Below are 24,564 nucleotides of genomic sequence, written 5' to 3' on the forward strand. Positions count from 1 at the left end.
AAGGCTGATCCCATCTCCCATCAGCTCAAAGTCACCTCACTTCTCTGTCAATCCCTGCAGTGGTGGTTCATCCCCTCCAATCTATCCAGGGACCTACTATTCCATGTCCCCCCCGCATCAGAAAATATTAACAACAAATGCGTCCATGTCTGGATGGGGAACTCACCTGGACGGACTTTGTACTCAAGGGACTTGGACAGTTCAAGAGAAATCCTTTCACATCAATCTGCTAGAACTGCGAGCAATCTGCAAAACACTTCACACATTTCAGAACCGCCTACCCCATCAAATAGTCCTGAAACGGACGGGCAATCAAGTCACCATGTACTATTTCAACAATCAAGGGGGCACTGGATCTCACCTCCTTTACCAAGAAGCGACTCACATCTAGAATTGGGCCATTCCACAAAACATCTTTCTCAAAGCTGTTTACCTGACAGGCAAGCAGGCTGAGCAGATTCCTTCAAACTCATGAATGGTCACTGAGCTCAAAGATAGTTCAACAGCTTTTCTCAACAAGAGGGCACTCCCCAAATAGATCTGTTTGCATCTCCCGTCAATCACAAACTTCCACCTTATTCCTCCAGACTACATTCGCCTCACTATCTGGACTCAGATGCCTTCCTCTTCAACTGGATGAACAAATTTCTCTAGGCCTTTCTGCCAATACCCTTAATGGGGAAAGTTCTATTCAAACTCAATCAGGAACCAGCAGACTTGATTCTCATTGCTCTAAATAATAATAATAATAATAACAGTTTATATACCGCAGGACCGTGAAGTTCTTTGCGGTTTACAATGGTTAAATGATGTTACAAATTAAGTAGAATTAAGAAAGTTAGAAGCTAGTTATCAACAGCGCTAGAGATCAGTTATTGTGGAGTAGGATTGTACAGGTTAGTTGCCTAAATACTTCAGGAACAGATATGCAATTGGCCGAGGCAGCCCTGTTTCCCTCCTTCTTCTGTAACTCAGTGTCAAGGAACCAATTCTTCTACAGATTTTCCCAACTGTAATCATTCAGAAGGAGCATTCCCTCTGCCACCCGATTCTACAGTCACTGGCTCTCACAGCCTGGTACCTCTCTCCAACTGTGTAACTGACTTTGATTTATCCTCTCCAATTTTAGTTATAATAGATGCTGCCAGGAAACCATCCACACAGCACTGTTACCATTCCAAGTGGACTCGTGTCACCTTCTGGTGTTCCCACATGCATTACTGCCAAATATGTATCCTCTGCTCTCAGTGTTGGGCTATCTCCTGCACCTTTCCAATTCTGGACTTAGGACTGCTTCAGTAAGGATGCACCTTAGTGCCATCAGTGCTTTTCAAGTCCTTCTCAATGATAAACCCATTAGTCTCCAGATTTATGAAAGGCCTCTTATATTCAAAACCTCCAATCAAACCTCCTCTAGTTGCTTCAGACCTCAATGTTGTATTTTCCATTCTCATGATGCTGCCTTTTGAACCACTAGCATCTTCCTCCCTCAGGTATCTCACTTGGAAAGTGGTCTTCCTCATTTGCATCACTTCAGCTCGTTGGGTCAGTGAACTTCAGGCACTAGCTTCAGACCCACCTTATACCACATTCTATCACAAAAGAGTGGTCCTTCGTACTCATCCCAAATTTGTGCCAAAGGTAATCTCGGAATTCCACCTCAACCAGTCTATAGATCCACAAGTCATCTTTCCAAAACCGCATTCCTATCCTGGTGCAGCTGCTCTGCATACATCGGACTGCAAATGTGCTTTAGCTTACTACCTTGATTGAACAAAGCCTCATAGAACCTCTACTCAGCTGTTCCTCTTATTTGATTCCAACAGACTGGGTATTCCTGCAACTAAGAGAACAATCTCTGGGTTGTTATTGGACTGAATCTCCTTTTGATAAGCTTGGGCTGGGCTACCGTTGGAAGGCTGTTTCTCTGCACATAAAGATAGAGCAATGGCAGTTGCTTTTCTTCATTCCATTCCAATTGAGGACATCTGTAAAGCAGCCACCTGATTCTCAATATATACTTTCACATCCCATTACTGTCTGGAGACTCATTCCAGATGGGATAGTTGGTTCGGCCAAGCAGTTCTACAAAATTTATTTTCTGTTTAAATGCCAACTTCTCTTCATCCCTTCTGAAGTAGCTCAGGAGCTCCTTCTATGAGATTATGCTGCCTCCTTGTCCTGGGATAAAGCACAGATACTTACCTGTAACAGGTATTATCCAGGACAGCAGGCAGATATTCTAATAATACTTCCACCTCCCCTAGTTGGCTTCTTAGATTTTTTTTACATCAAGCAGGAAGGCACTCTCGCATTTGCAGTACAGGCTGTCTTGAGACTTCTGAAGAGTTAAAGTGATACTACACTTTTGGACTGTCCATATTGGGCTCCATGGATGATGTCACCCATATGTGAGAATATCTGCCTGCAGTCCTCGGATAACACTTGTTACAGGTAAGTTAACTGTGCTTTATGGATGAAGTTGATGATCCTACAGCAGTTAGGATATTTCATAGAGGAACTCCTTATATTTCTTACTAAGGCCTATAGGTGCTTAATATTTCTTCTTTTGCCTTTCCAGCTGCCTCTGCTACAAATCTAATAAGGGCTAGCACCAAGAAACCTCCAAAATCATTTCCTGTTCACAAAGCTATGCAGGAATCAATTACCCAGTCTGTGGGTGGCCAGAGCTATGTCTCAACTGTATTTCATATCTCCTGAGCAATTGGAGCATTATTGTTTGGATATTACAGTTAGATTAGAAGCATCCTTTGAAGATTCAGTTATCTCCACTAGTGTTTTATGTTCCACCCTTGCTACATCCCACAAGTTTCTAGATTTATCTGCACTGATGTTAAGGGAGGAAAATTCTTACCTGATAATTTTTTTCCTTTAGTCACATCAGATTAATCCAGAGGCCTATGCTCCCCAGCTGCCATGAAAACCAAAGCAAAAGAAAGCCACAATTTATCAATACCTAATAGTAGTAAATAATTTAAAGAAGTGTTCTCCTCAGATGTGCTGAGAATAGGGAAGACAGAATCAACAATTTCTCTGTGAGGAACGGCTGGGCTTATAGATACTCAACCCATCCTATGGAAGAAGCTGCTGACAATAGAAAATCTGTTTCCTGAACTCACTTTTTTTTTTTTTTCCCAATTGGATGGAAGGAAAAGACTGTGGCGGGGAAGGGGGGGGGAGTGGAAGGACCTGGCTTCACCAAATATACCTCAAAAATGGCAATAGCTGAAGCCTAAAACCCCTAGCTCAATTGGACCAGAAAACTAAAATAGGAGCCCAAGTGGCCCGATGAAACTAGGAGCATAAGGGAGACCATTCACCACCTACTAGAGATAAAGCAATACTGGATAACCAGAAACCTTTTTGTCCTATAAGATTGAGTTCATTTCTGTACTTAATCTCCACCTGCTGATAGATGGTCATAACCCAGAAGTTTCTGGATTCATCTGCTCTGATGCTAGGAAAGAGATGCATTTCCTTTGGTACTGTGCAAAATAGATGTCAGGGATGATATTAGAGTGATACAATTAGGGCCCCAAGAGAGGACCCCATGTCTGCCTGCCTGCTTTGAAAAAAAAACATCATTTGTTAGTAAAAGATGGAAGCTACCATATGTATTTGGAAGAGAGATAGTAGGAAGATGCAGACACCCTCGCTCCTGTGTGACCTTTTTTTGCTTCCCTGAAACTTAGCTTGGAGCATGGAGAACAGGGTGGATGTGGAAGAAGAGCTGGGACAACATTTTGTGTCCACCCATTTTAGGCTCAGGATCCCCAAATTGAAAGCCTGGCTACACCACTTCTCACTTGTGTGCCTGGTCAACTTTGCGTTCTACAGAAAACACTCATTACACTGGTCAACAAAAAAAGTTTTTCTTTGCTACTGAGAACGTAAGAAGTGTTCTTAATTAATTTAATGACACTGATTTCAGATCTGTAATTTAAATTCAGCTAGCATGTCAGGTTTCTGAGATACACATTACTGATTTTTTAGACAGTTTGCCATATCGGCACAATACTGTGAGTATGAACTGTGTCCCACCAAGCTTGTGTTAAGGAGTTTATTCTGAAAACAAATACAAAGACAATAAGGAGACATGTTACAGCATATATTTACATCTCTATTAACTCACACAAAAGTGATGTCAGCATGTTCAGAAATGTTTGAAACATTTGCTTTTACGCTTGTACTGTACATTTGTCTCTCTTTCCAAGAACCAACAATAGTCTCCCATCATACTGCCTTAACAGTAAAATACCGACGCTTCACAGTAGCGTTATTGATGAAAATAATATAAACACAAACTGACACATAACTTAAAAACAGGATGTGATAGACAAAAATTGTTTTCAGATTTAGAGTCAGCATGTGGCCCTTGTTAAGGTACAGGTGACAGAACTCCAATAGCAAAATACTTGTTGACCAGTGTTATTGGTGAGAAACAATTTACTCCTCCTCTGTTGTGTTTGCAATCCATTCAGTTTGAGAATACTCTTTCCTCCCTCCCCTCTGGAAAGATTTCACACTTGTTATTTATTTATTTGTTTATTTGTTTATTTAATGGTTTGTTTGTTCAATTTTCTATACCAGTGTTCTTCAACCACCAGTCCATGGACCAGTGCCGGTCCACAGAAATTTCCTGCCAGTCCACAGGGCCAGCACGTGTATCAGGCCCAAAACAGTGTTCTTCAATCGCCGGCCCACGGTGCGATCAGTGCAGCGTATCTTCGAGCCAGCTCCCTCTTCCTCACTGATTCAGTGCACAAAGCCACGGGCAGTGGCTCCTACGGGCATCCTGCGCCTGAACCGGAAGCCTTCTCTCTGACATTGCAACGTCAGAGGGAAGGCTTCCAGATGAGGCAAGGGATGTGCAAGGTGCAATTAGTACTATTATGGGGGCGGGGTCTGGGGTGGAGATTGGGTAGAGATGGGCGGGGTCTGGCCCACAACTTAGCCCAGTGTTCTTCAACCACCGGCCAACGGACCGATGCCGGTCCACAGAATAATTTTTTTATTTCTGCCGGTCCATAGGTTTAAACTTAATTCAGAAAAAACAACTTTCTTCGTTGCTTCGCCACATCTGCTTGACACCAAATCACCACTATGTATCAATAATCTTAATTACCCTATCCAACCTACCATAAAGATACTAGGTGTAACTTTGGATCAGTGCCTAACCATGAGAGACCAGATGGACTCCTTGATCAGAAAGGGATTTTTTACTCTCTGGAAACTCAGATCCATTAAAGCTTATTTCGATACAGTGGCATTCAGAACCCTAGTCCAATCCCTCGTACTGAGTCTACTTGACTACTGAAACATCGCCTATTTAGCAATTTCCCAAAAGAACATGCAGCGTTTACAATTGATGCAAAATGCAGCGGTCACACTGATCTTTGGGCTGAGGAAGTTTGACCACGTGACACCCTACTACCGGCAGCTGCATTGGCTGCCAATGGAGGCGCGCGTAAAGTTTAAATTTGCCTGCTTCTGCTTCAAAGCACTACACGGACTTGCCCCTAAATATATAACTGACCTTTTCGTCTTCTCAGCCAACAGACACAAGAGAAGCTCGCATTCCAACTTCGTTTCCCCCCCAGTGAGAAGTTGTAAACTGAAAAAAACACCATGAACATCTTCTCTTGCACCAAGCAGCATCATGGGGTAAAGACCTAGAACAATTGCTTTCGCCCACTACTTATGAGGAATTTAGGAAACATCTGAAAACACACCTGTTCCAAAAGTATCTAGACAACTGATCCTCTCCTCTCTCTCCCCTCTATAGCGATTAACTTGTTCTATTGATCACTCTCTCCTCAAAAATGGATTTCCTGTCCTATTAACCCTCTTTCTTCCTCCCCTCTTAAAGTCAATCAATTTGTATCTTTGCTTAATCTTTGTAAACCGCATAGAACTTCACGGTATTGCGGTATATAAGCTGTTATTATTATTATTAAAAAGGTTGAAAAACACTGTTCTATACCATTTTCTCCAGAGAGCTCATAACGGTTTACATGAATTTATTCAGGTACTCAACCATTTTCCCTGTCTGTCCTGTGGGCTCACAATCTATCTAATGTACCTGGGGCAATGGGGGGGATTAAGTGACTTGGTTAAGCAGCTGTGTTTGTGGTATCCTCATAATATACCCCTCTAGTGTCTGGTTAATGGTTTTCAAAACACTGCTCAGTTCTTTATAGCCTCATAGAATGTACAACAAATGTTATCTTTAACAAATTTTGCCATGGTTAATTTTGGTAGGAACTGAGTAGCTTGGCCTTCTGTTCTCCCCAGGCCAACTCTTGCTGAACTCAGAACAGATAGGAGATGGGTAGTGTGCCCAGAAGTGAGGAGAATATTTATTTTATGCTCTGAAGTTTGATGTAGCTCCTATTAATTTAATTAGGACTGGACAGGCAGGAGTGATGAATGAAGATGTTTGACTGTTCAACCTAAGTAAAAAATGAGAGGAAAAGGTATATGGGATTTTCTTACTAGCTCAGTTTATGGTGTTTCTCCTCTAATATAGTGATAGCATCCTGGACTTGCAAATTGAACCCTAAAGATCTACTTTCTAAAAACATGGTGTTATAGTCCTTTCTTTAATCCTATTAGTTCATGTAATGAATGGTTCTAAATTGTAGCTTCTTCTGTATAATTCAGCAGTGGAAGAAGCTAGTTTCCTTGTGGTTTTCCTCTTCTGTGTGTTGAGGATGAATTGTTTCACACAAACTCTTATTTTCCTATATATTTTTTTTAATAGTAAATACTGAGAAGACATATCTGGAGGAAGCACTTCACCAAAAGCAAGGTGACATGTGACATGGTTTTGATCCTTAAGGAGCTAAGAAAATACCCATGTTTTTTTCTGTTTATACTCTCTTGAAAATCTCCTTTGTTCTGAGATGTTTCAACAGGACATTGACATGTCCTTGTCTCTTTCAACTCACCTTTTTGTATTTGTTTGATTTTTTTTCCTCCTGTCTTAGGCCCCAGAATCCATGGTAGTGGGCTGAGTGGGGGGAAGTGGAGGAAGGTAATTCCTTTTGGAGGAATAGTCCAATGGTTAGTGTGACAACCTGAGAGCCAAGGCAATTGGGTTCAAATTCCACTCCAGTTCCATGTGACTCAGGGCAAGTCACCTAATCCTCCAATGCCCCAGGTACAAAATAAGTACCTGTATATAATATGTAAACTGCTTTGATTGTAACCACAGAATGGTTACATTTCTTCCTGAACAGAATGGCATATCAAATCCCATCCCCTTTTCCTTGCTGATAGGAGGCTGGAAAGAATGTGAACAGGATGAATCTCTTGAGTGCTATTTTGTGGCCATCATAGCCAGATCCCCTATAGCAGTAATTATTTTCCCTCAGCTGCTGCTTAGCACCTTATGCTTCATAGGCCCCAAGGATTTATTATGCTCTGATCAGTCCTCTCCAAATCTCTCTCTCATAAGACTTTACAAGTGTGGGTCATGTACAAGATATTTTAACTTCACTTGCAGAAGCTCTTGGGCTCCTACAACTGCGATGTGATGAGAAGGAGGCAGAAACACAGAGGTAAATGCAATGCTTTACTTATGAACTCTGTTTACATTACTGGGACAATCGCCAACCTACTTCTCCTCCTACTTTTGTTAGCTGTTATGCATAAATGATGGGGTGAGGCCAGAAAGGTGCACATGCAGCAAGCTAGCATGTTGCATGTCTTCAGTTGCAGAAAAGCCAAGATACCCAGTTCTAGGCTTACCAGATTTCCCCACCCTGTTCCGCCCCCAGACCCTGCCCCATTCTACCCGTGGCCCTACCCGATTCACGTCAACATCCACACATGCACAGAGGCCCTCCAGACGCAGCCCCAAGTTCAGGACCTTTCAAAACCCAGACAAACTGCTGACAAATATCTTCCTACTTGGTGCCATGATACCAATAACGCTTCATGATGTTCGTTCCTATCAGAACACCTGGCCTTGGTCACACATGTAGAACACAGATAAACTCTATTCAAATACAGGACCACAAATGAAATCCTAAGATGCCAGGCTGCATGCAGTGCAACAAAAGAGAAACAGAAATACATTTCTTCCTGAACAGTGCAAAGTATAGACACCAGATGTAAATTCTGAAAACGGATACATTTCAATCACTAAAATAAAATCACGTTTCCTACCTTTGTTGTCTGGTGATTTTATTTTTCTACTCATCTTTTCCCAATCTCTGGTTGCACTTCCTTCCGTCTGTACTCTTAACTCTGTTTCCAAGGCCTTCTTATCCATTTACTGTTTTCTCTCCTTTACTTTCTGCCCTACATCCATTTTTGGTATTAACTTAATGTTCAAATTTCTTCCATTTTTCTGCTTTCTTCTCAAATCTATCTACTTTTTCATGTCTTCTCTTCCCATCTATTCATTTGCACTTTCTCCTCTCTCTCTCTCTCTCTCTGCCCTTTCCCACCATTCATGTGTGCCATCTCCTCCCTCTTTCTTCTCCCCTATTCCCATCTATCCATAAACATTTCTTCCCTCTCTCTCCCCTTCCCCTCCATCTCCTCCTTCTCTTTCCCTCTCTTATGGTCTGACATCTGTCTTCCCCCCTTTCCACCTCCTATCCTCTCCTTTCCACAGTGTGGCATCTCTCTCCCCTTTCTGGTCAGGCATGTCTCTGTCTTTCCCTTCCCCTCCCCCTGCCTTAGTCTGGAATTCCTCCCTCCTCCTTCCTTTCACTGGTCTGACATCTCTCTCTTCTTCCCCCCCTCCCCCCCGCGCTTCCCCATCCAGTGATCTGACATTTCTTTCCTTCCCTTTCCCTGTGGTTTGGCATCTTTATCTACCCTTTCCATTCCCTCCCCTAGAGGTCTGGCATCTTTCCTTCCCTTTTCTCCCCATCCCCATGGGTCCAGCATCTCCTACCCTCCCCATGCTGTCCTTCCATTCCCCCCCCTGGGATCCAGTGCTTGCTCACCTGGTTCTGCTGTAAGTCTTTAGGCTATTGGCAGTGTGATTGAAGTAAACACGCTGCCTTCGGTGAACCGGAAGCTCCTCCTCTGCTACTGCTTCCTGAACCCAAATAGGCGGAAAGCAGTAGCAGAAAGAAAGCTTTTGGGACACCGAAGGCAGGGTGTTTACTTCAGGAGGGGAGGGAGGAATCTGCGTGAGCTACTCAGGGGGTACTAGATGTCCGGTTTTCCTGGACAAAATTTATAAAACTAAAAAGCTGACCAGACTCGTGCCACAGTCCTCAAAAAGATGAATGTCTGGGGAAACCCGGACATCTGGTAACCCTACCCAGTTCCATGTTGGAATTTTTTGGCCAACACTGGTTATGAACTGACATTCCAAAGCAGTGTGGGATTTGTAGTGTCTGATCCTGCCCAAGAAATCGGTACTGCAAAACCCATAATGTACTCAGATGGAGTGGTCCGAAATCAGGAATTATCCCAAAATCTAAAGCTTGAAACTGGATAATTTAGCTTATCTGAGGACAAGCAAGCAGTATATTCTTACATGTGGGTGATGTCATCCATGGAACCCAGCATGGACAGTTAAAAAGTGTACTGTTACTTTAAAACTTTGACTGCTCATACAGCACGCATGACACACACTTCCCGCACAACACTTGCTCACAAGACCATCAATTTTCAATTTTCCATAGAGCTGAGAAGCTGTTCTTTAGTGCCTTCTCGTTTAATTTTTCCCTTAGTTTTAGTCATATTTTTATATTTCTTTTCTTTTTCTTTCATTCGGTTTAAAAATTTTTTCCAATTTTGTTTTTTGAGCCTTTGAGCTCTTTTCAACCTGTTTTCAGGCTGGGAGCATTGATTTTTTTTTGGACATTCCATCTACTTGACCTTCCCGGACAATAGAGTCATTTGACCTAGTGACAGCGGTTTTTCCTTTGATTTCCAAGGTTCATAATGGCTTCAAGCAGTGTACTCGATGCCACAGGAACATCTCAGATATACCTTCATAACTGGTGTGTCCTGTGCCTTGGTCCTGACTATCGAGACATTTCCTGCAAGCTCTGCTCTCATTTGCAGAAAAGGTCATTTAAAGCCAGGAAGTTGCAACTCAAGAAACTTTTCAGTTCAACTATGACTGGAGACTCCAATGCCAATTCTCAACCTTTAGTCACTCCAGCATCAACACCAGCACTGATGGCATCAATGATCCATTCCACCTCTTCATTGTTGGTTCTACCATCATCGGGGGAGCCTTGTAAAAAAGCTAAGCATAAACATGTCTCCCCATCCAAGCATGCATCAACGGGAGTGGTACTGGAGGGCTGAGAAGGGCAGATGTGGTCCCTCTACACAAAAGTGGAAGTAAGGAAGAAGTAAGGAATTACAGGCCAATAAGTCTGACTTCTGTGGTAAGCTAATTAATGGGAAAGCTTTTAAAACAGAGAATGGTGAAGTTTCTGGAATCTGATGGATTACAGGACCAGAGGCAACATGGATTCACTAGAGGTAGGTCTTGTCAGACAAAACTGATCAATTTCCTTGACTGGTGACTAGAGAATTGGGTAGAGTGAGTACACTAGGTGTGGTGTATTTAGACTTTAGCAAAGCCTTTGACAGTATTCCACACAGACATAGTCTAATAAATAAACTGAGTGCTCTTGGGATGGGCCCAAAGTGACTGGCTGGATCAAGAACTGGTTAAGTGGAAGACAACAGAGGGTAGTGGTCAATGGAGATCACTCTGAGGAAAGGGATGTTACCAGTGGTGTGCCTCAAGGTTCTGTTCTTGGGCCTGTTCTTTGTAACATTTTTATAAGTGATATTGCTGAAGGGCTGTCAGGTAAGATTTGCCTCTTTGGGGATGATACCCGGATGGTGTGAATAACTTAAAGAAAGACCTGATACAGCTTGAAGAATGGTATGAAATTTGACAGCTGAAGAAACTCGATCTTGCGGCAGCCACCACCGACCGGGTTAGCAGCGGAGCAGGAGTGCAGAAAGCTTGTTCCTGCCCGCTGCACCTCTGGACCACCAGGGGTCGGCAGAGGAGGTTCGAGGACAGAGCAGTGAGGGGGGACAGGGTGCAGAGCCTGGGAGGGAGGGGAGTGGGTGCAGAGTTTGACTGGGGAGGGAGGAGGACTGGGTGCAGAGCCTGACAGGCGAGGGAGGGAAGGAACAAAGGGAGATGGGTGCAGAGCCATCAAGGAGGGAGGGAAGGAATATGGCTGGGTGCAGTGCCTGAAAGGGAGGGGCCTGTGTGCAGAGCCTGACAGGGCAGGGTACTTAAATATTAAGCCGCCTGACTTATATTCGAGTCAACCATTTTTCCTCCTTTTTGGGGGTAAATTGGGATCTCGACTTATATTCGTACTAGTATTTTAGCCCGTTACATTAACGGGTGCTAGAAGTCTGGCCGGCTCCCTTAGTCCCTTGCCCCCCTTCCCTTCCCGTGGTCCCAACAATCCTGCCGACTCTAGCAGCGTCTGCAGCACTTTACACACACTGTTTCGTGGCCTTCTACTGTCCTGATTTATTCTGGCACGTTCCTGATGACATCATCAGAGACGCGGCAGAGCAAATTAGGGCAGTAGAAGGCCCCAAAGCAGCGTGTGTAGAGTGCTGGAAACAGGTTTGGAGTCTGGAGCGCGGGAAGGGAAGGGGGGCCCGGTCAGACGTCGGGAAGGGATGGGAGACCGCGAAAAACTTACTGTTTTTTGCTGCAAGAGAGCAGGGAGTCCATCACTGGCGGCCAGTCCTGCCACAAGTATAGTTAGGTGCTGGAAGGCTGGGGACTCGCACATGTGCACTCCTGCCGCCAAAGACATACACCTCATGGATCAGGGAAAATGGAACACGCAGGTAGGAGTGCGCATTATATAGGATTAAGAACATAACATAAGAATTGCCGCTGCTGGGTCAGACCAGTGGTCCATCATGCCCAGCAATGGCCATTTCCTGCTTTGTCAATCTATGCTGTGCCGGATGATTGAGATGGTCACAGCGCAGCCCAGCCGTTCCTGAAGAAGGGGGTGTGCACCCCCGAAACGGAGTCCCGTTGGACGAATAATATCTTTGCTGGCTGTTTGTCTCCATGGAGAAGCTGAGTACTTCCTGTTGGTTTTTTTGCTCTGCTGGACTTGGACGTTTTGGCCCCCTGGACAAGGGGCAGAGACAATTGTAGTTAATGGTAAAGTGTGTTTTTTTGATTTATTTATATCTTTTTTCACACTTAGCACTGTTGGGTGCACTTTATTGAAAAAAACACGGAGTAGAGCCCGGGGATGTTTTACAGTTAACACTCTTCTGGGTGTAAGCCAAGTGACAGCCTGTTCCACTGAGTCTTTCAGTGGGTGGCTGTGTGACTGAGGGCTCTCCCGTGTATTAAAAATTATTTACAGATTGTGGTGTGTAGTTTCGTTGGTCCTGCTCTTGTCTCTCTCCCTTGTCCAGTTACTATTCTTGGGGTTGGGAGGTTTTTGCTTTTGTATTGTTTGGTTTACCTTCCATTTTTTCGGGTTTCTTTGACTTCTTTAGACCACTCCCATCGAGGACATCTGTAAAGTAGCCACCTGGTCCTCAATTCATACATTCACATTCCACTATTGTTTGGAGAATCATTCCAGATGGGATAATAGGTTCATCCAAGCAGTTCTACAAAATTTATTCTCCACTTAGATGCCAACTTCCCTCCAACCCTTTTGGTTTTGCCAGTCTCATAGTAATTGTCAATAACCCTCTTCTCAAAGAATATAAGAATTGCTGCTGCTGGGTCAGACCGGTGGTCCATTGTGCCCAGCAGTCCGCTCATGCGGCGGCCCTCTGGTCAAAGACCAGCGCCCTAACTGAGACACGAGAGTAGCAATATTCCATGCTACTGATCCAGGGCAAGCAGTGGCTTTCTCCATGTCTTTCTTAATAACAGACTATGGACTTTTCCTCCAGGAACTTGTCCAAACCTTTCTTAAAACCAGCATAGTTGGTGTTTGCAGTGTTTGGGCCCTAAATGGGTTAGGAACTGGCTTGGTGGTAGGCTTCAAAGGGTAGTGGTGAACGGCACCCCCTCAGAAATGACGGAGGTGATCAGTGGAGTGCCACAGGGTTCGGTCTTGGGACCGACCCTATTCAACATCTTTATAAGAGACTTGGCAGAAGGGCTTCGAGGTAAAATAGCATTATTCGCCGATGACGCCAAACTAAGTAATGTAGTGGGAAAATGCACAACGGACGAAGATTCAATGCCCGACAACATGATGCACGACCTACTCCTACTGGAGCGCTGGTCTAGGACCTGGCAACTCAGCTTCAATGCCAAAAAATGCAAAGTCATGCACCTAGGCAACCACAATCCATACAAGACTTATACTCTTAATGGTGAGATCCTAACAAGAACGGTTGCAGAACGGGACTTGGGGGTGATCGTCAGTGAGGACATGAAGGCTGCCAGCCAGGTAGAGCAGGCCTCATCCAAGGCAAGACAGATCCTAGGTTGCATTCGCAGGGGTTTCGTCAGCCGTAAGCCGGAAGTCATTATGCCATTGTATAGATCCATGGTGAGGCCCCACCTGGAATACTGTGTGCAATTCTGGAGACCACATTATCGCAAAGATGTGCTGAGATTGGAGTCGGTTCAGAGACTGGCCACCCGGATGGTCTCGGGACTCAAAGATCTCCCATACGAAGAGAGGTTAGACAAACTGCGGCTATACTCGCTTGAGGAGCGCAGAGAGAGGGGGGACATGATCGAGACGTTCAAGTATCTCACGGGCCGCATCGTAGCGGAAGAAGATATCTTCTTTTTCAAGGGACCCACGGCAACAAGAGGGCATCCGTGGAAAATCAGAGGCGGGAAACTACGAGGTGACACCAGGAAATTCTTTTTCACTGAAAGGGTGGTTGATCGCTGGAATAGTCTTCCACTGCAGGTGATTGAGGCCAGCAGCGTGCCTGATTTTAAGGCCAAATGGGATCGACACGTGGGCTCTATTCACTAGGCAAAGGTAGGGGAGGGTCATTAGGGTGGGCAGACTAGATGGGCCGTGGCCCTTATCTGCCGTCTATTTCTATGTTTCTATGTTTCTATGTTACTCATTGTTCTACCTTGCAAAAATGTTCATTGAAGGCTTGTTGCATCCAACAATACTTTTTCGGAACATTTCTGTCTGGAAAGGGGAGTTAGACAAGGGTGTCCGTAATCTCCTTTGCTTTTTGATATCATACTGGAACCCTTATTATTGGCTATTCAGCAGGCAAAGGAGATCCAGAGTATTCCTTATGCAGGTTGGGAATATAAAGTCTCTGCGTATGCAGATGACATTTTGCTTCATTTGAGGAATCCTGAAACTACCATTCCATATTTACTAGATCTGATTGATAGATTCGGGAAATTTTCAGGATATAAGATAAATTGGAGTAAATCAGAGGTTCTTCCGCTGAATGTACATTGTCCAAAAGGATTGTTTGATCCATTTCCCTTTCTTTGGAAAGAAGAGGGTATAAAATATTTAGGTATCTGGATTCATAAAACGCTGGAGGAAACGATGAAAGCAAATGAAAGATCTTTATTGCTGAAGGTTGCAGAAATGTGTGAGCAATGGAACCCATTACATTTGTCTTGGTGGGGGAGAGTTCAAACGGTTATGATGATAATTTTGCCTGTGGTTTGCTACCAAATGGGTATGTTGCCAGTGTTTTTTCAGGGGTCTTTTTATAAAAAAATAAATAGTATACTTACCAAATTTATTTGGCTGGGTAGAGCAGCTTGAATTGCTTTAGTATCATTACAGAAACCAATTGCGGAGGGTGGGGTAAATTTCCCAAAATTTATAGGTACCATCAAGCCTATATAATGCGCTAGGGTATGTATTGGGTCCTCCCCGAGCTTATGGAAAATCTTCCGGATTGGCTGTACTTAGAGTGGCAAATTATGGGGTTCTTTTATCAAGCTGCGGTAGGGGTTTAACGGGCGTAATACCGCACGTTAAACTGCCTGCTGCACTAGCCGCTAACGCCTGCATTGAGCAGGTGTTAGTTTTTTAGCCGGCCGCGGGGGTTAGCACGTGATGAAATGTCCGGCGCGCTAACCCTGCTAGCTCGGCTTGATAAAAGGACCCCTAAGTCCCCATTACGATTGTTTCATGTGTTGAGTATCAAGTTACCCAGATATATTAAGGACAATAGTATTCTATTTGACACCTGGAAAACCTTGAAATTTATTAATAAATTAACAGAAGTTCCAGTAGAGAAATCCACTTATCAATCTTTATGGCTAAACTCCAAGGTTCAAATAGGAGGGTCTGGGATCTTCTGGAAGCATTGGATGCAGGCAGGCATTCATACATTAGATGATGTTATATCTAATGGGAAACTGCTTGACTTTTCACGACTGCAACAATCATTCAATATTTCAAAATCTCAAAATTATAGGTGATTGCCGTTGAAGCAGTCCATTCAGAGTGGGTTCCCTGATTGGCAGAATCTCAAAAATCATTATAGTTTGCAGGTCCTATGCTTCAAGACAGATTTGCCAGGGCATCAGGCCGCCTGGTGGTATAAATTAATTTCTGAATTCTTGAATAAAAAAACAAAAAATAGTCTTAGGGACATTTGGAGCATCGAGATAAAGCAATATATTTCTGCATCTCGATGGCCACGAATTTGGACTTGGAGGATGAGATGTACAGCGTCAGCATCTATGAGACAAACATGGTTTTTTCTGTTACATAGATCTTTTTGGACCCCTGTTAGGTTACATAAGTTAGACAGCTCTAAATCTAATAGATGCTGGCACTGTCATCTAGACATAGGAACACTGGATCATCTGTTGTTCTATTGTCCTTTGATACTCAACTTCTGGAAGTCAATATGGGGACAGATTAACCTCAAACTGGAATCAGCAATCCCTTTGACGTATGAGGCAATTATATGTGGAACATTGCTGCATATCAAGCCTCCCATGGATTGCTACAAAGGCAGGCTTTTCCTAATTATGACAGGGATTGCTATGCAAATGATAACCCGCAATTGGAAAAATTGCGACTGCCTCAACTTTCCGTTTTGGTGGGCCAATTTGTGTTTAGGTTTCAAATACGAAAAGTTGAATGCTGATATGTTGGGGCATAGTAAATTATTTAAATTGGTTTGGGGCCCGTTGACATCCTTTGTTACTTCAACATAGTTGTCTTTGTTTAAATTTGTTGTTTATTTTTATATATATCCAGGACGGGGTGGGTGGGGGGGGGGGGATATCTTTCTGGTTTATTTCTTGATTAAATTGTTGGAGGGGAGGGATATTTTTCTTCTGCATTGTTATTGATTGAATTTAAGTGCTTACGTTGATTATTAATGTCTGTATAATTCTTGGCACTTTGTATTAATTTTGAAAATTAATAAAGATTAAAAAAAAAAAGGAAGCTGTTCAGCTCCACCATGTACACTGGGGATAAATCCAAGACCTCGGTACTGGCAGCACCAATATCGACATCGGATATGATTCCTGTATCAGGGAAGCCTGCTAAGAAGCCTTCCTCTTCCCAGTAAGCGTCGCAGGACTCTACAGCATCGAGTCCCTCGATGCAGGCCAAATATCGATACCATTGCTCTCCTTCAGTGCAGGCTGTGTCTCTTCAGGTGGGGCATCCTCATTGAGGTCACCCACCCCCTCAACACTCTGCCATACCGATGGTACTGGCTGTTGAGCCAAGGGTACCAGTGCAAATCTTCAGGGAACAAGTCAATGAGTTTTTCCAAAGGGAGCTCAGTGATATGTTCAAATTACACTTAACAACGGTGCTCACATCAACTCCCTTGGTACCAGCCCAGCCTAAGCATAACACTCCGATGCCACATGATACCAGTTCCATGTCTACATCAAGACGTCAATCTACTTCCTATCGGCGTTCTTTCAGTAGACATTGACATTCTCCATTGAGGCATCGATCCTCTGCATCGCAGCAGTGATGCTCTTCATTGAAGCATTGATGCTCTACAGTGAAGCATCGCCGTTCCCAATAACATCACTCCTATGCTTCCAGGTGCAAAAGATTTTTGCGTCATTCCTCCTCCTCATTTTCATTGGATCGGTACTGATGACATCGAGGAAGCTCTTCTCACTGCTCTCACTGGTTTCCTCCAAAATCTTCATCTTACATTGTCACCTGGACTTCATAAAGTTGATTCTGATCTCTCGCATCACCATACTGATACTGAATGTGAGCCTACTTAATCTGCTCCTGAATCATATGTATACCTTCAGATCCGTCTCTTCCTCCTCCTAGAAGAAGATCTCCTCCTGAAGGACTTTCCTTTACTAAGTGCATTAGACAGTTGTCAAGTTAGGAGTTTTATCTAAACTTGATTACTGTAACTCAGTTCTGATCAATTTACCTAATTACCAGTTACATCGTTTACAGTTGGTACAAAATACCGCTGTTAGATTATTATATAGATGTTCAAAATTCGACTATGTGACTCCACTTCTTACAGCAGAACATATTCTTCCTATAGCTTACCAGATTCCTTACAAATATAATATAGTAACATAGTAGATGACGGCAGATAAAGACCCGAATGGTCCATCCAGTCTGCCCAACCTGATTCAATTTAAATTTTTAAATTTTTTTTCTTCTTAGCTAATTCTGGTCAAGAATCTAAAGCTCTACCCGGTACTGTGCTTGGGTTCCAATTGCCGAAATCTCCGTTAAAACCTACTCCATCCCATCTAAACCCTCCCAGCCATTGAAGCTCTCTCCAGCCCATCCTCCCCCAAACGGCCATATACAGACACAGACCGTGCAAGTCTGCCCAGTACTGGCCTTAGTTCAATATTTAATATTATTTTCTGATTCTAGATCCTCTGTGTTCATCCCACGTTTCTTTGAACTCAGTCACAGTTTTACTCTTCACCACCTCTCTCGGGAGCGCATTCCAGGCATCCACCACCCTCTCCGTAAAGTAGAATTTCCTAACTTTGTCCTTGAATCTACCACCCCTCAATCTCAAATTATGTCCTCTGGTTTTACCATTTTCCTTTCTCTGGAAAAGATTTTGTTCTATGTTAATACCCTTCAAGTATTTGAACGTCTGAATCATATTTCCCCTGTCTCTCCTTTCCTCTAGGGTATACATATTCAGGGTTTCCAGTCTCTCTTCATACGTCTTCTGGCGCAAGCCTCCTATCATTTTCATCATCCTCTGGACCGCCTCAAGTCTTCTTACGTCCTTCGCCAGATACGGTCTCCAAAACTGAACACAATACTCCAAGTGAGGCCTTACCAATGATCTGTACAGGGGCATCAACACCTTCTTCCTTCTACTGGTTACGCCTCTCTTTATACAGCCCAGCATCCTTCTGGCAGCAGCCACTGCCTTGTCACACTGTTTTTTTGCCTTTAGATCTTCGGACACTATCACCCCAAGGTCCCCCTCCTGATCCGTTCATATCAGCTTCTCACCTCCCAGCATATACGGTTCCTTCCCATTATTAATCCCCAAATGCATTACTCTGCATTTCTTTGCATTGAATTTTAGTTGCCAGGCATTAGACCATTCCTCTAACTTTTGCAGATCCTTTTTCATATTTTCCACTCCCTCTTCAGTGTCTACTCTGTTACAAATCTTGGTATCATCTGAAAAAAGGCACACTTTTCCTTCTAACCCTTCAGCAATGTCACTCACAAACATATTGAACAGGATTGGCCCCAGCACCGAACCCTGAGGGACTCCACTACTCAGCTTTCCTTACTACGAGCGACTTGTGACACGGACGAGAGGTCATAGCCTGAAACTGAGTGGCAGCAGGTTCAGGACAAATGTCAGGAAATTTTCTTTCACACAGCGCGTGGTGGATGCTTGGAATGCACTCCCGGAGGAGGTTGTGGATGAGACAACTGTACTGGGATTCAAGCGCAAGTTGGATGCATACCTTCTTGCATATCATATTGAGGGATACGGTAAATCCGGGTCTCCATAAAGGGGTACCTAAATGGGCCGCCGCGTGTGCGGATCGCCGGACTAGATGGACCTTGGTCTGATCCGGTGAAGGCATTTCTTATGTTCTTATGTTCCGTTAACCACCACCCTCTGGCGTCTGTCCGACAGCTAGTTTCTAACCCAGTTCACCACTTTGGGTCCTAACTTCAGCCCTTCAAGTTTGTTCAACAGCCTCCTATGAGGAACTGTATCAAAGGCTTTGCTGAAATCTAAGTAAATTATACCTAGCATATGTCCTCGATCCAGCTCTCTGGTCACCCAATCAAAAAATTCAATCAGGTTCGTTTGGCACGATTTACCTTTTGTAAAGCCATGTTGCCTCGGATCCTGTAACCCATTAGATTCAAGGAAGTACACTATCCTTTCTTTCAGCAACACTTCCATTATTTTTCCAACAACTGAAGTGAGGCTCACCGGCCTGTAGTTTCCTGCTTCATCCCTGTGACCACTTTTATGAATAGGGACCACATCCGCTCTCCTCCAATCCCCAGGAATCACTCCCGTCTCCAGAGATTTGTTGAACAAGTCTTTAATAGGACTCGCCAGAACCTCTCTGAGCTCCCTTAGTATCCTGGGATGGATCCCGTCTGGTCCCATCGCTTTGTCCACCTTCAGTTTTTCAAGTTGCTCATAAACACCCTCCTCCGTGAACGGCGCAGAATCTACTCCATTTTCTCATATAACTTTGCCAGACAATCTCGGTCCTTCTCCAGGATTTTCTTCTGTGAACACAGAACAGAAGTATTTGTTTAGCACAGGGGTGCCCACACTTTATGGGCTTGCAAGCTACTTTTATAATGACTAAGTCAAAATGATCTACCAACAATAAAATTTTTTTAAAAAACCACAAAGCACACTGAAAGGCAGAGAAAATGTTAATTATTCATATTCTGGGTTTTTTCAAAGAGGTCATGGCAGATGACTCTATGCAATGTCACCTCAGTAACAAAATACAAAAATAGACAAATACACCCCCTCCCTTTTTACTAAACCACAATAGTAGGTTTTAGCACAGGGAGTTACGCTGAATGCCTCGTGCTGCTCTCAATGCTCATAGGCTCCCTGCGCTAAAAAACGCTATTGCGGCTTAGTAAAAGGGAGCCATAGTGCAAAATATAGACAGCAGATATAAATTCTCAAAACCGACACATTTTGATCACTAAATTGAAAATAAAATCATTTTTCCTACCCTTGCTGTTTGGTGATTTCATGAGTCTCTGGTTGCACTTTCTTCTTCTGACTGTGCATCCAATCTTTCTTCCTTTCTTTCAGCCTCCTGTATGTTTCCTCTCCTCCAGACCTCATTCTCTCCCCCAACTTTTTCTTTCTGTCTCCCTGTTCCCCCTTCTTTCTGTCTCCCTGTCTGCCCCCTTTCTTTCTTTCTCCGTGCCTTCCCCCAAGCCACTCAGTTTGCTGCCACCGCCATCGGGGAACAGCCCCCAAGCCACCGCCGTCCCAAGCTTTCCCTGCAGAAGCGTCGCGCTGACCAGCATTCCGCTCCCTGACGTCAATTCTGACGTAGGAGAGGAAGTTCCAGGCCAACAAGGCATTTCTCCTCATTCCATCCAGCCTGAGCCCCATCTCTCCTTGATCCAGCATTTCCCTTCTGTGTCTGTCAGAATTACCATTCCACCTATTTTCCAGCATCAGCCTTCTTTGTGTCCATCTCACCTATATCCCTATCTCACCACTTTTTCAGAATCTTCATTTGTCTCTGTCCTTGTCTTTACCCCATGTTCACCATTTGCCCTTTCAATGTCTTTATCACCCCCCCACACACACTTTTTCAGCATTACTTCTATGTCTCTATTTCACCTCCTCTTCATGTCCCCTCTGTATCTCTATCCTTATTCAGTAGGTCCTGCTTACTTTTTCTCTTCTTTGTGTCACTATCTCCAGTTTCAGCTTTCCCCCCTTTTCCTTTGTTAATGCACCCTGTAGCCAGAATCTTTCCACCCTCCCTCCACTCCGGCCCAGCCCAGTATGAAATATTTCCTTTTGTTTCCCTCCCCTCTCTCTTTCTCTCTCTCTTCTGCTCCCTCACCCACGAGTCCTGCATCTGGCCCTCTCCCTTCTACCTGCACCTGGCAAAACCCCCCTGCTCCGCGGCTCTCTTAAGCAACTCGTCAGCAGCGGTGATCAAGACAAGCTGCCGACATCGAGGCCTTCCCTCTACGAGTCCCGCCTTTGTGGAAAAAGGAAGTTGAAACAAGCGGGACTCGCAGAGGGTAGGCCCCGACGTCAGAAGCTTGTGTCGATCGCTGCTGCTGAGTTGCCGAAGAGAGCCGCGGAGCAGGGGGTATGGCCAGAAGCAGGTAGAAGGGAGAGGGCTGCTGGAAGAGGTAGAAGTTCCGGAGTATGACACCGACCCGGGCCAGGATGATTTCTTTTTTAGGCTGTTGCTGCTGCCGCCGCCACGCCGCCACGCCCCCCCCCCCCCCCGAAATGACAAAAATAGCCTAATGCCCGGCGTCGGTGTCTTTGACGTCGGGGAGAGGAAGGCTGATAGGCCCGGTAGATCGGGACGGCAACACGAGTCTATCACAGAGCCCGGGATGGGCTCTGCGATCGACTCACGTTGCCTTCCTGAGCTACTGGTCGATCGCGATCGACGCGTTGGGCACCCCTGGTTTAGCACATTTGCTTTTTTCGTCATCACTCTCCACATATCGGTTCCCAGCATCTTTTAGTTTAGCAATTCCATTTTTCATCTTACCTCTTTCACTAATATATCTGAAAAAATTTTTGTCTCCCTTTTTTACATTTTTAGCCATTTGTTCTTCCGCCTGTGCTTTCGCCAGACATATCTCTCTCTTGGCTTCTTTCAGTTTCACCCTGTAGTCCTTTCTGCACTCCTCTTCTTGGGTTTTTTTATATTTCACGAACACCAACTCTTTCGCCTTTATTTTCTCCGCCACTAGTTTGGAGAACCATATCGGCTTCCTTTTTCTCTTGTTTTTATTGATTTTCTTCACATAAAGGTCCATAGCCATTTTTATCGCTCCTTTCAGCTTAGACCACTGTCTTTCCACTTCTCTTATGTCCTCCCATCCTAACAGCTCTTTCTTCAGGTACTCTCCCATTGCATTAAAGTCCATACATTTGAAATCTAGGACTTTAAGTATCGTGCGGCCGCTCTCCACTTTAGCCGTTATATCAAACCAAACCATTTGATGATCACTACTTTCCAGGTGAGCACCCACTCGAACATTAGAGATACTCTCTCCATTTGTGAGGACCAGATCCAATATCGCTTTTTCCCTTGTGGGTTCTGGCACCATTTGTCTGAGCAGAACCTCTTGAAAGGCATCCACAATCTCCCTACTTCTTTCCGATTCCGCAGACGGAACATTCCAGTCCGCATCCGGCAGGTTGAAATCTCCCAACAGCAGAACCTCCTCTTTCCTTCCAAACTTTTGGATATCCACAATCAGATCCTTATCAATTTGCTGCGATTGAGTCAGAGGTCTGTAGACTACACCCACGTAGATAGAAGTTCCATCTTCTGTTTTCAGAGCGATCCACATCGCTTCCTCCTCTCCCCAGGTCCCATGCATTTCGGTCGCTTGGATATTGATCTTTACATAGAAAGCTACTCCTCCACCTTTTTGACCATCTCTGTCCTTACTAAAAAGATTATATCCCGGTATGTTTGCATCCCATCCATGTGATTCACTGAACCATGTCTCTGTGATAGCGACAATATCTAGATCTGCCTCTAACATCAGGGCTTGCAGATCATGAACTTTGTTACTTAGACTGCGAGCATTTGTGGTCATCGCTTTCCAGCTATTTTTCAGCGATAATCTCCTTTTTCGTATGGATTTTTGTTTTGTTTCACTTTCCGTTGCAATACTAAGAAATGAGTTGCTGATATTGTTTATGTTGCAATCTTTTCTACTATCACATCTTTTCTTTTTCCTGCTGTAGTATGTAGCCCATCAGTGCAATATAGCTTCTTGTCCTTCCATGTATTTCTCCATCCTCCTATGTACCTGAAGCCTTCTTGATGACACCAGGATTTGAGCCATCTATTAAAGTCCTCTGTGTTTTTCACTCTTTGCTCTCCCTTTTCATATGCAGGCAGTATTTCAGAAAAAGCTAGTCTTTACAAAAGGTTTCAAGCCCTCACCAAGCTCTCGAAAAGCTTTCTGTGCTGCAAGTGTGGAGTTGTTGGCCAGGTCATTTGTTCCCAGATGGATAACAGCATCAGTGTTAAAATCCTTAGTTTCTTCTTTAATTATAGTCTGTATTTGCCTGGAACTCCTGGTAGCTGAGGATCCTGGAAGACATTTCACTATTTTGGTCTCCTCGCCTTGTGTTCCAAGGTTAATACCTCTGATGATGGAATCCCCCAACAGTAATAGTTTTCTGTTTTTGGCTTTTTTATTTGTGCTTAGGGTGCGCTTGTTCTCTTGAGTTACCTTCATTGGTTCCAGTCCCACCTCCCTTCTGTTTTCTTGAGTATTGCAGTGCACTAGTGGAGCGAAGGAATTCTGTAGAGGTAATATTAGTGAAGGTGGATGTTTCTGTGTTACATGTCGCAGTCTTCCTGAGCCTACTGTGACCCATTTATTCCTGGGCTGTTTTATTCTTTGAGGTAGAGGTGGTAAGTTGGTATGATTTTGTAGAGTGATGGAAGCTGCTTTAATTGTATTCAATTCCTATTTAAGTTTGCAGAGCTCCTCCTTAATACTAGCAAGTTGAAGACAGATGGGGCAAGCCTTAAGCCTCCAAATAGTGTGTCTTGGAATTAAAGGTCATCTTGATTGGTTGTGAAGTGACTTGATTTGAATAGTCCTGATTATTTGGGTCTCTATATATGAAAAGTGGTCCCTAGGGTTGGTGGGACTATAAGTCTTACCCTTATTCCTAAGAAGGGAAAGAGGAAATAAGATTTAACAAAGGAAAGAGAAGGGTTTTTTTTTTGTGTTTTTTTGTTTTTTTAAGTAAGAAACAGGGAGGAGAAGAGAAATTAAGCAGATATAATGCTGAAAAACAGTGAAAAGAGCAGAATATGAAATGCTGAGTAACTTAGCTTTTAGAAGTTCACAGGACAGACTTGTTCACAGCACTGTCCCAAAGATAATGCAGTTAACCTTAGTAGTAAATCAGAGCCCATCCCTTCTCTACCTAATCAGCATACACAATGGCTAAAAACTAGTAAGTCAGAAATACAGGCTCTATACCAGGTCAGTAGCTACCCTAAAACACAGGATTTTAAACAGAAATGCAGGCTCTATACCAGATCAGTGGCTATCCTAAAACACAGGATTTTAAACAGAAATGCAGGCTCTATACCAATCAGTGGCTATCCTAAAACACAGGATTTTAAACAGAAATGGAGGCTCTATACCAAATCAATGGCTACCCTAAAACACAGGATTTATAACAGGATTTTCCCTACTTTAGTCACCCTGTGCCACAGGCACCAGGATTTAATTAGAGTTAATATAAGTCTTACCCTTATTCTTATGAAGAGGAAATAAGATTTAACAGAGGAAAGAGAAGGGTTTATTTTTTGTGAACTTCTAAAAGCTAAGTTATTTTTGTGAACTTCTAAAAGCTAAGTTACTCAGCATTTCATATTCTGCT

General features: G+C 43.8%; 1 protein-coding gene across 3 annotated transcripts in view; it reads left to right on the forward strand.

Annotated features, from left to right (window-relative positions):
- LOC117349688 (synaptonemal complex central element protein 1-like) overlaps nt 1–24,564 on the forward strand; it is a 160,075-nt gene that overhangs the window by 54,948 nt on the left and 80,563 nt on the right. For all 3 annotated transcript variants that reach the window (XM_033923291.1, XM_033923298.1, XM_033923283.1), the window contains exons 5-6: nt 6,785–6,832; nt 7,529–7,583. In XM_033923291.1, coding sequence (XP_033779182.1) covers nt 6,785–6,832; nt 7,529–7,583 — 103 coding nt within the window. The remainder of the gene's footprint in view (nt 1–6,784; nt 6,833–7,528; nt 7,584–24,564) is intronic.

This window comes from Geotrypetes seraphini, chromosome 1, assembly GCF_902459505.1.
Source record: "Geotrypetes seraphini chromosome 1, aGeoSer1.1, whole genome shotgun sequence".
In the NCBI taxonomy this organism is placed as follows: Eukaryota; Metazoa; Chordata; class Amphibia; order Gymnophiona; family Dermophiidae; genus Geotrypetes; species Geotrypetes seraphini.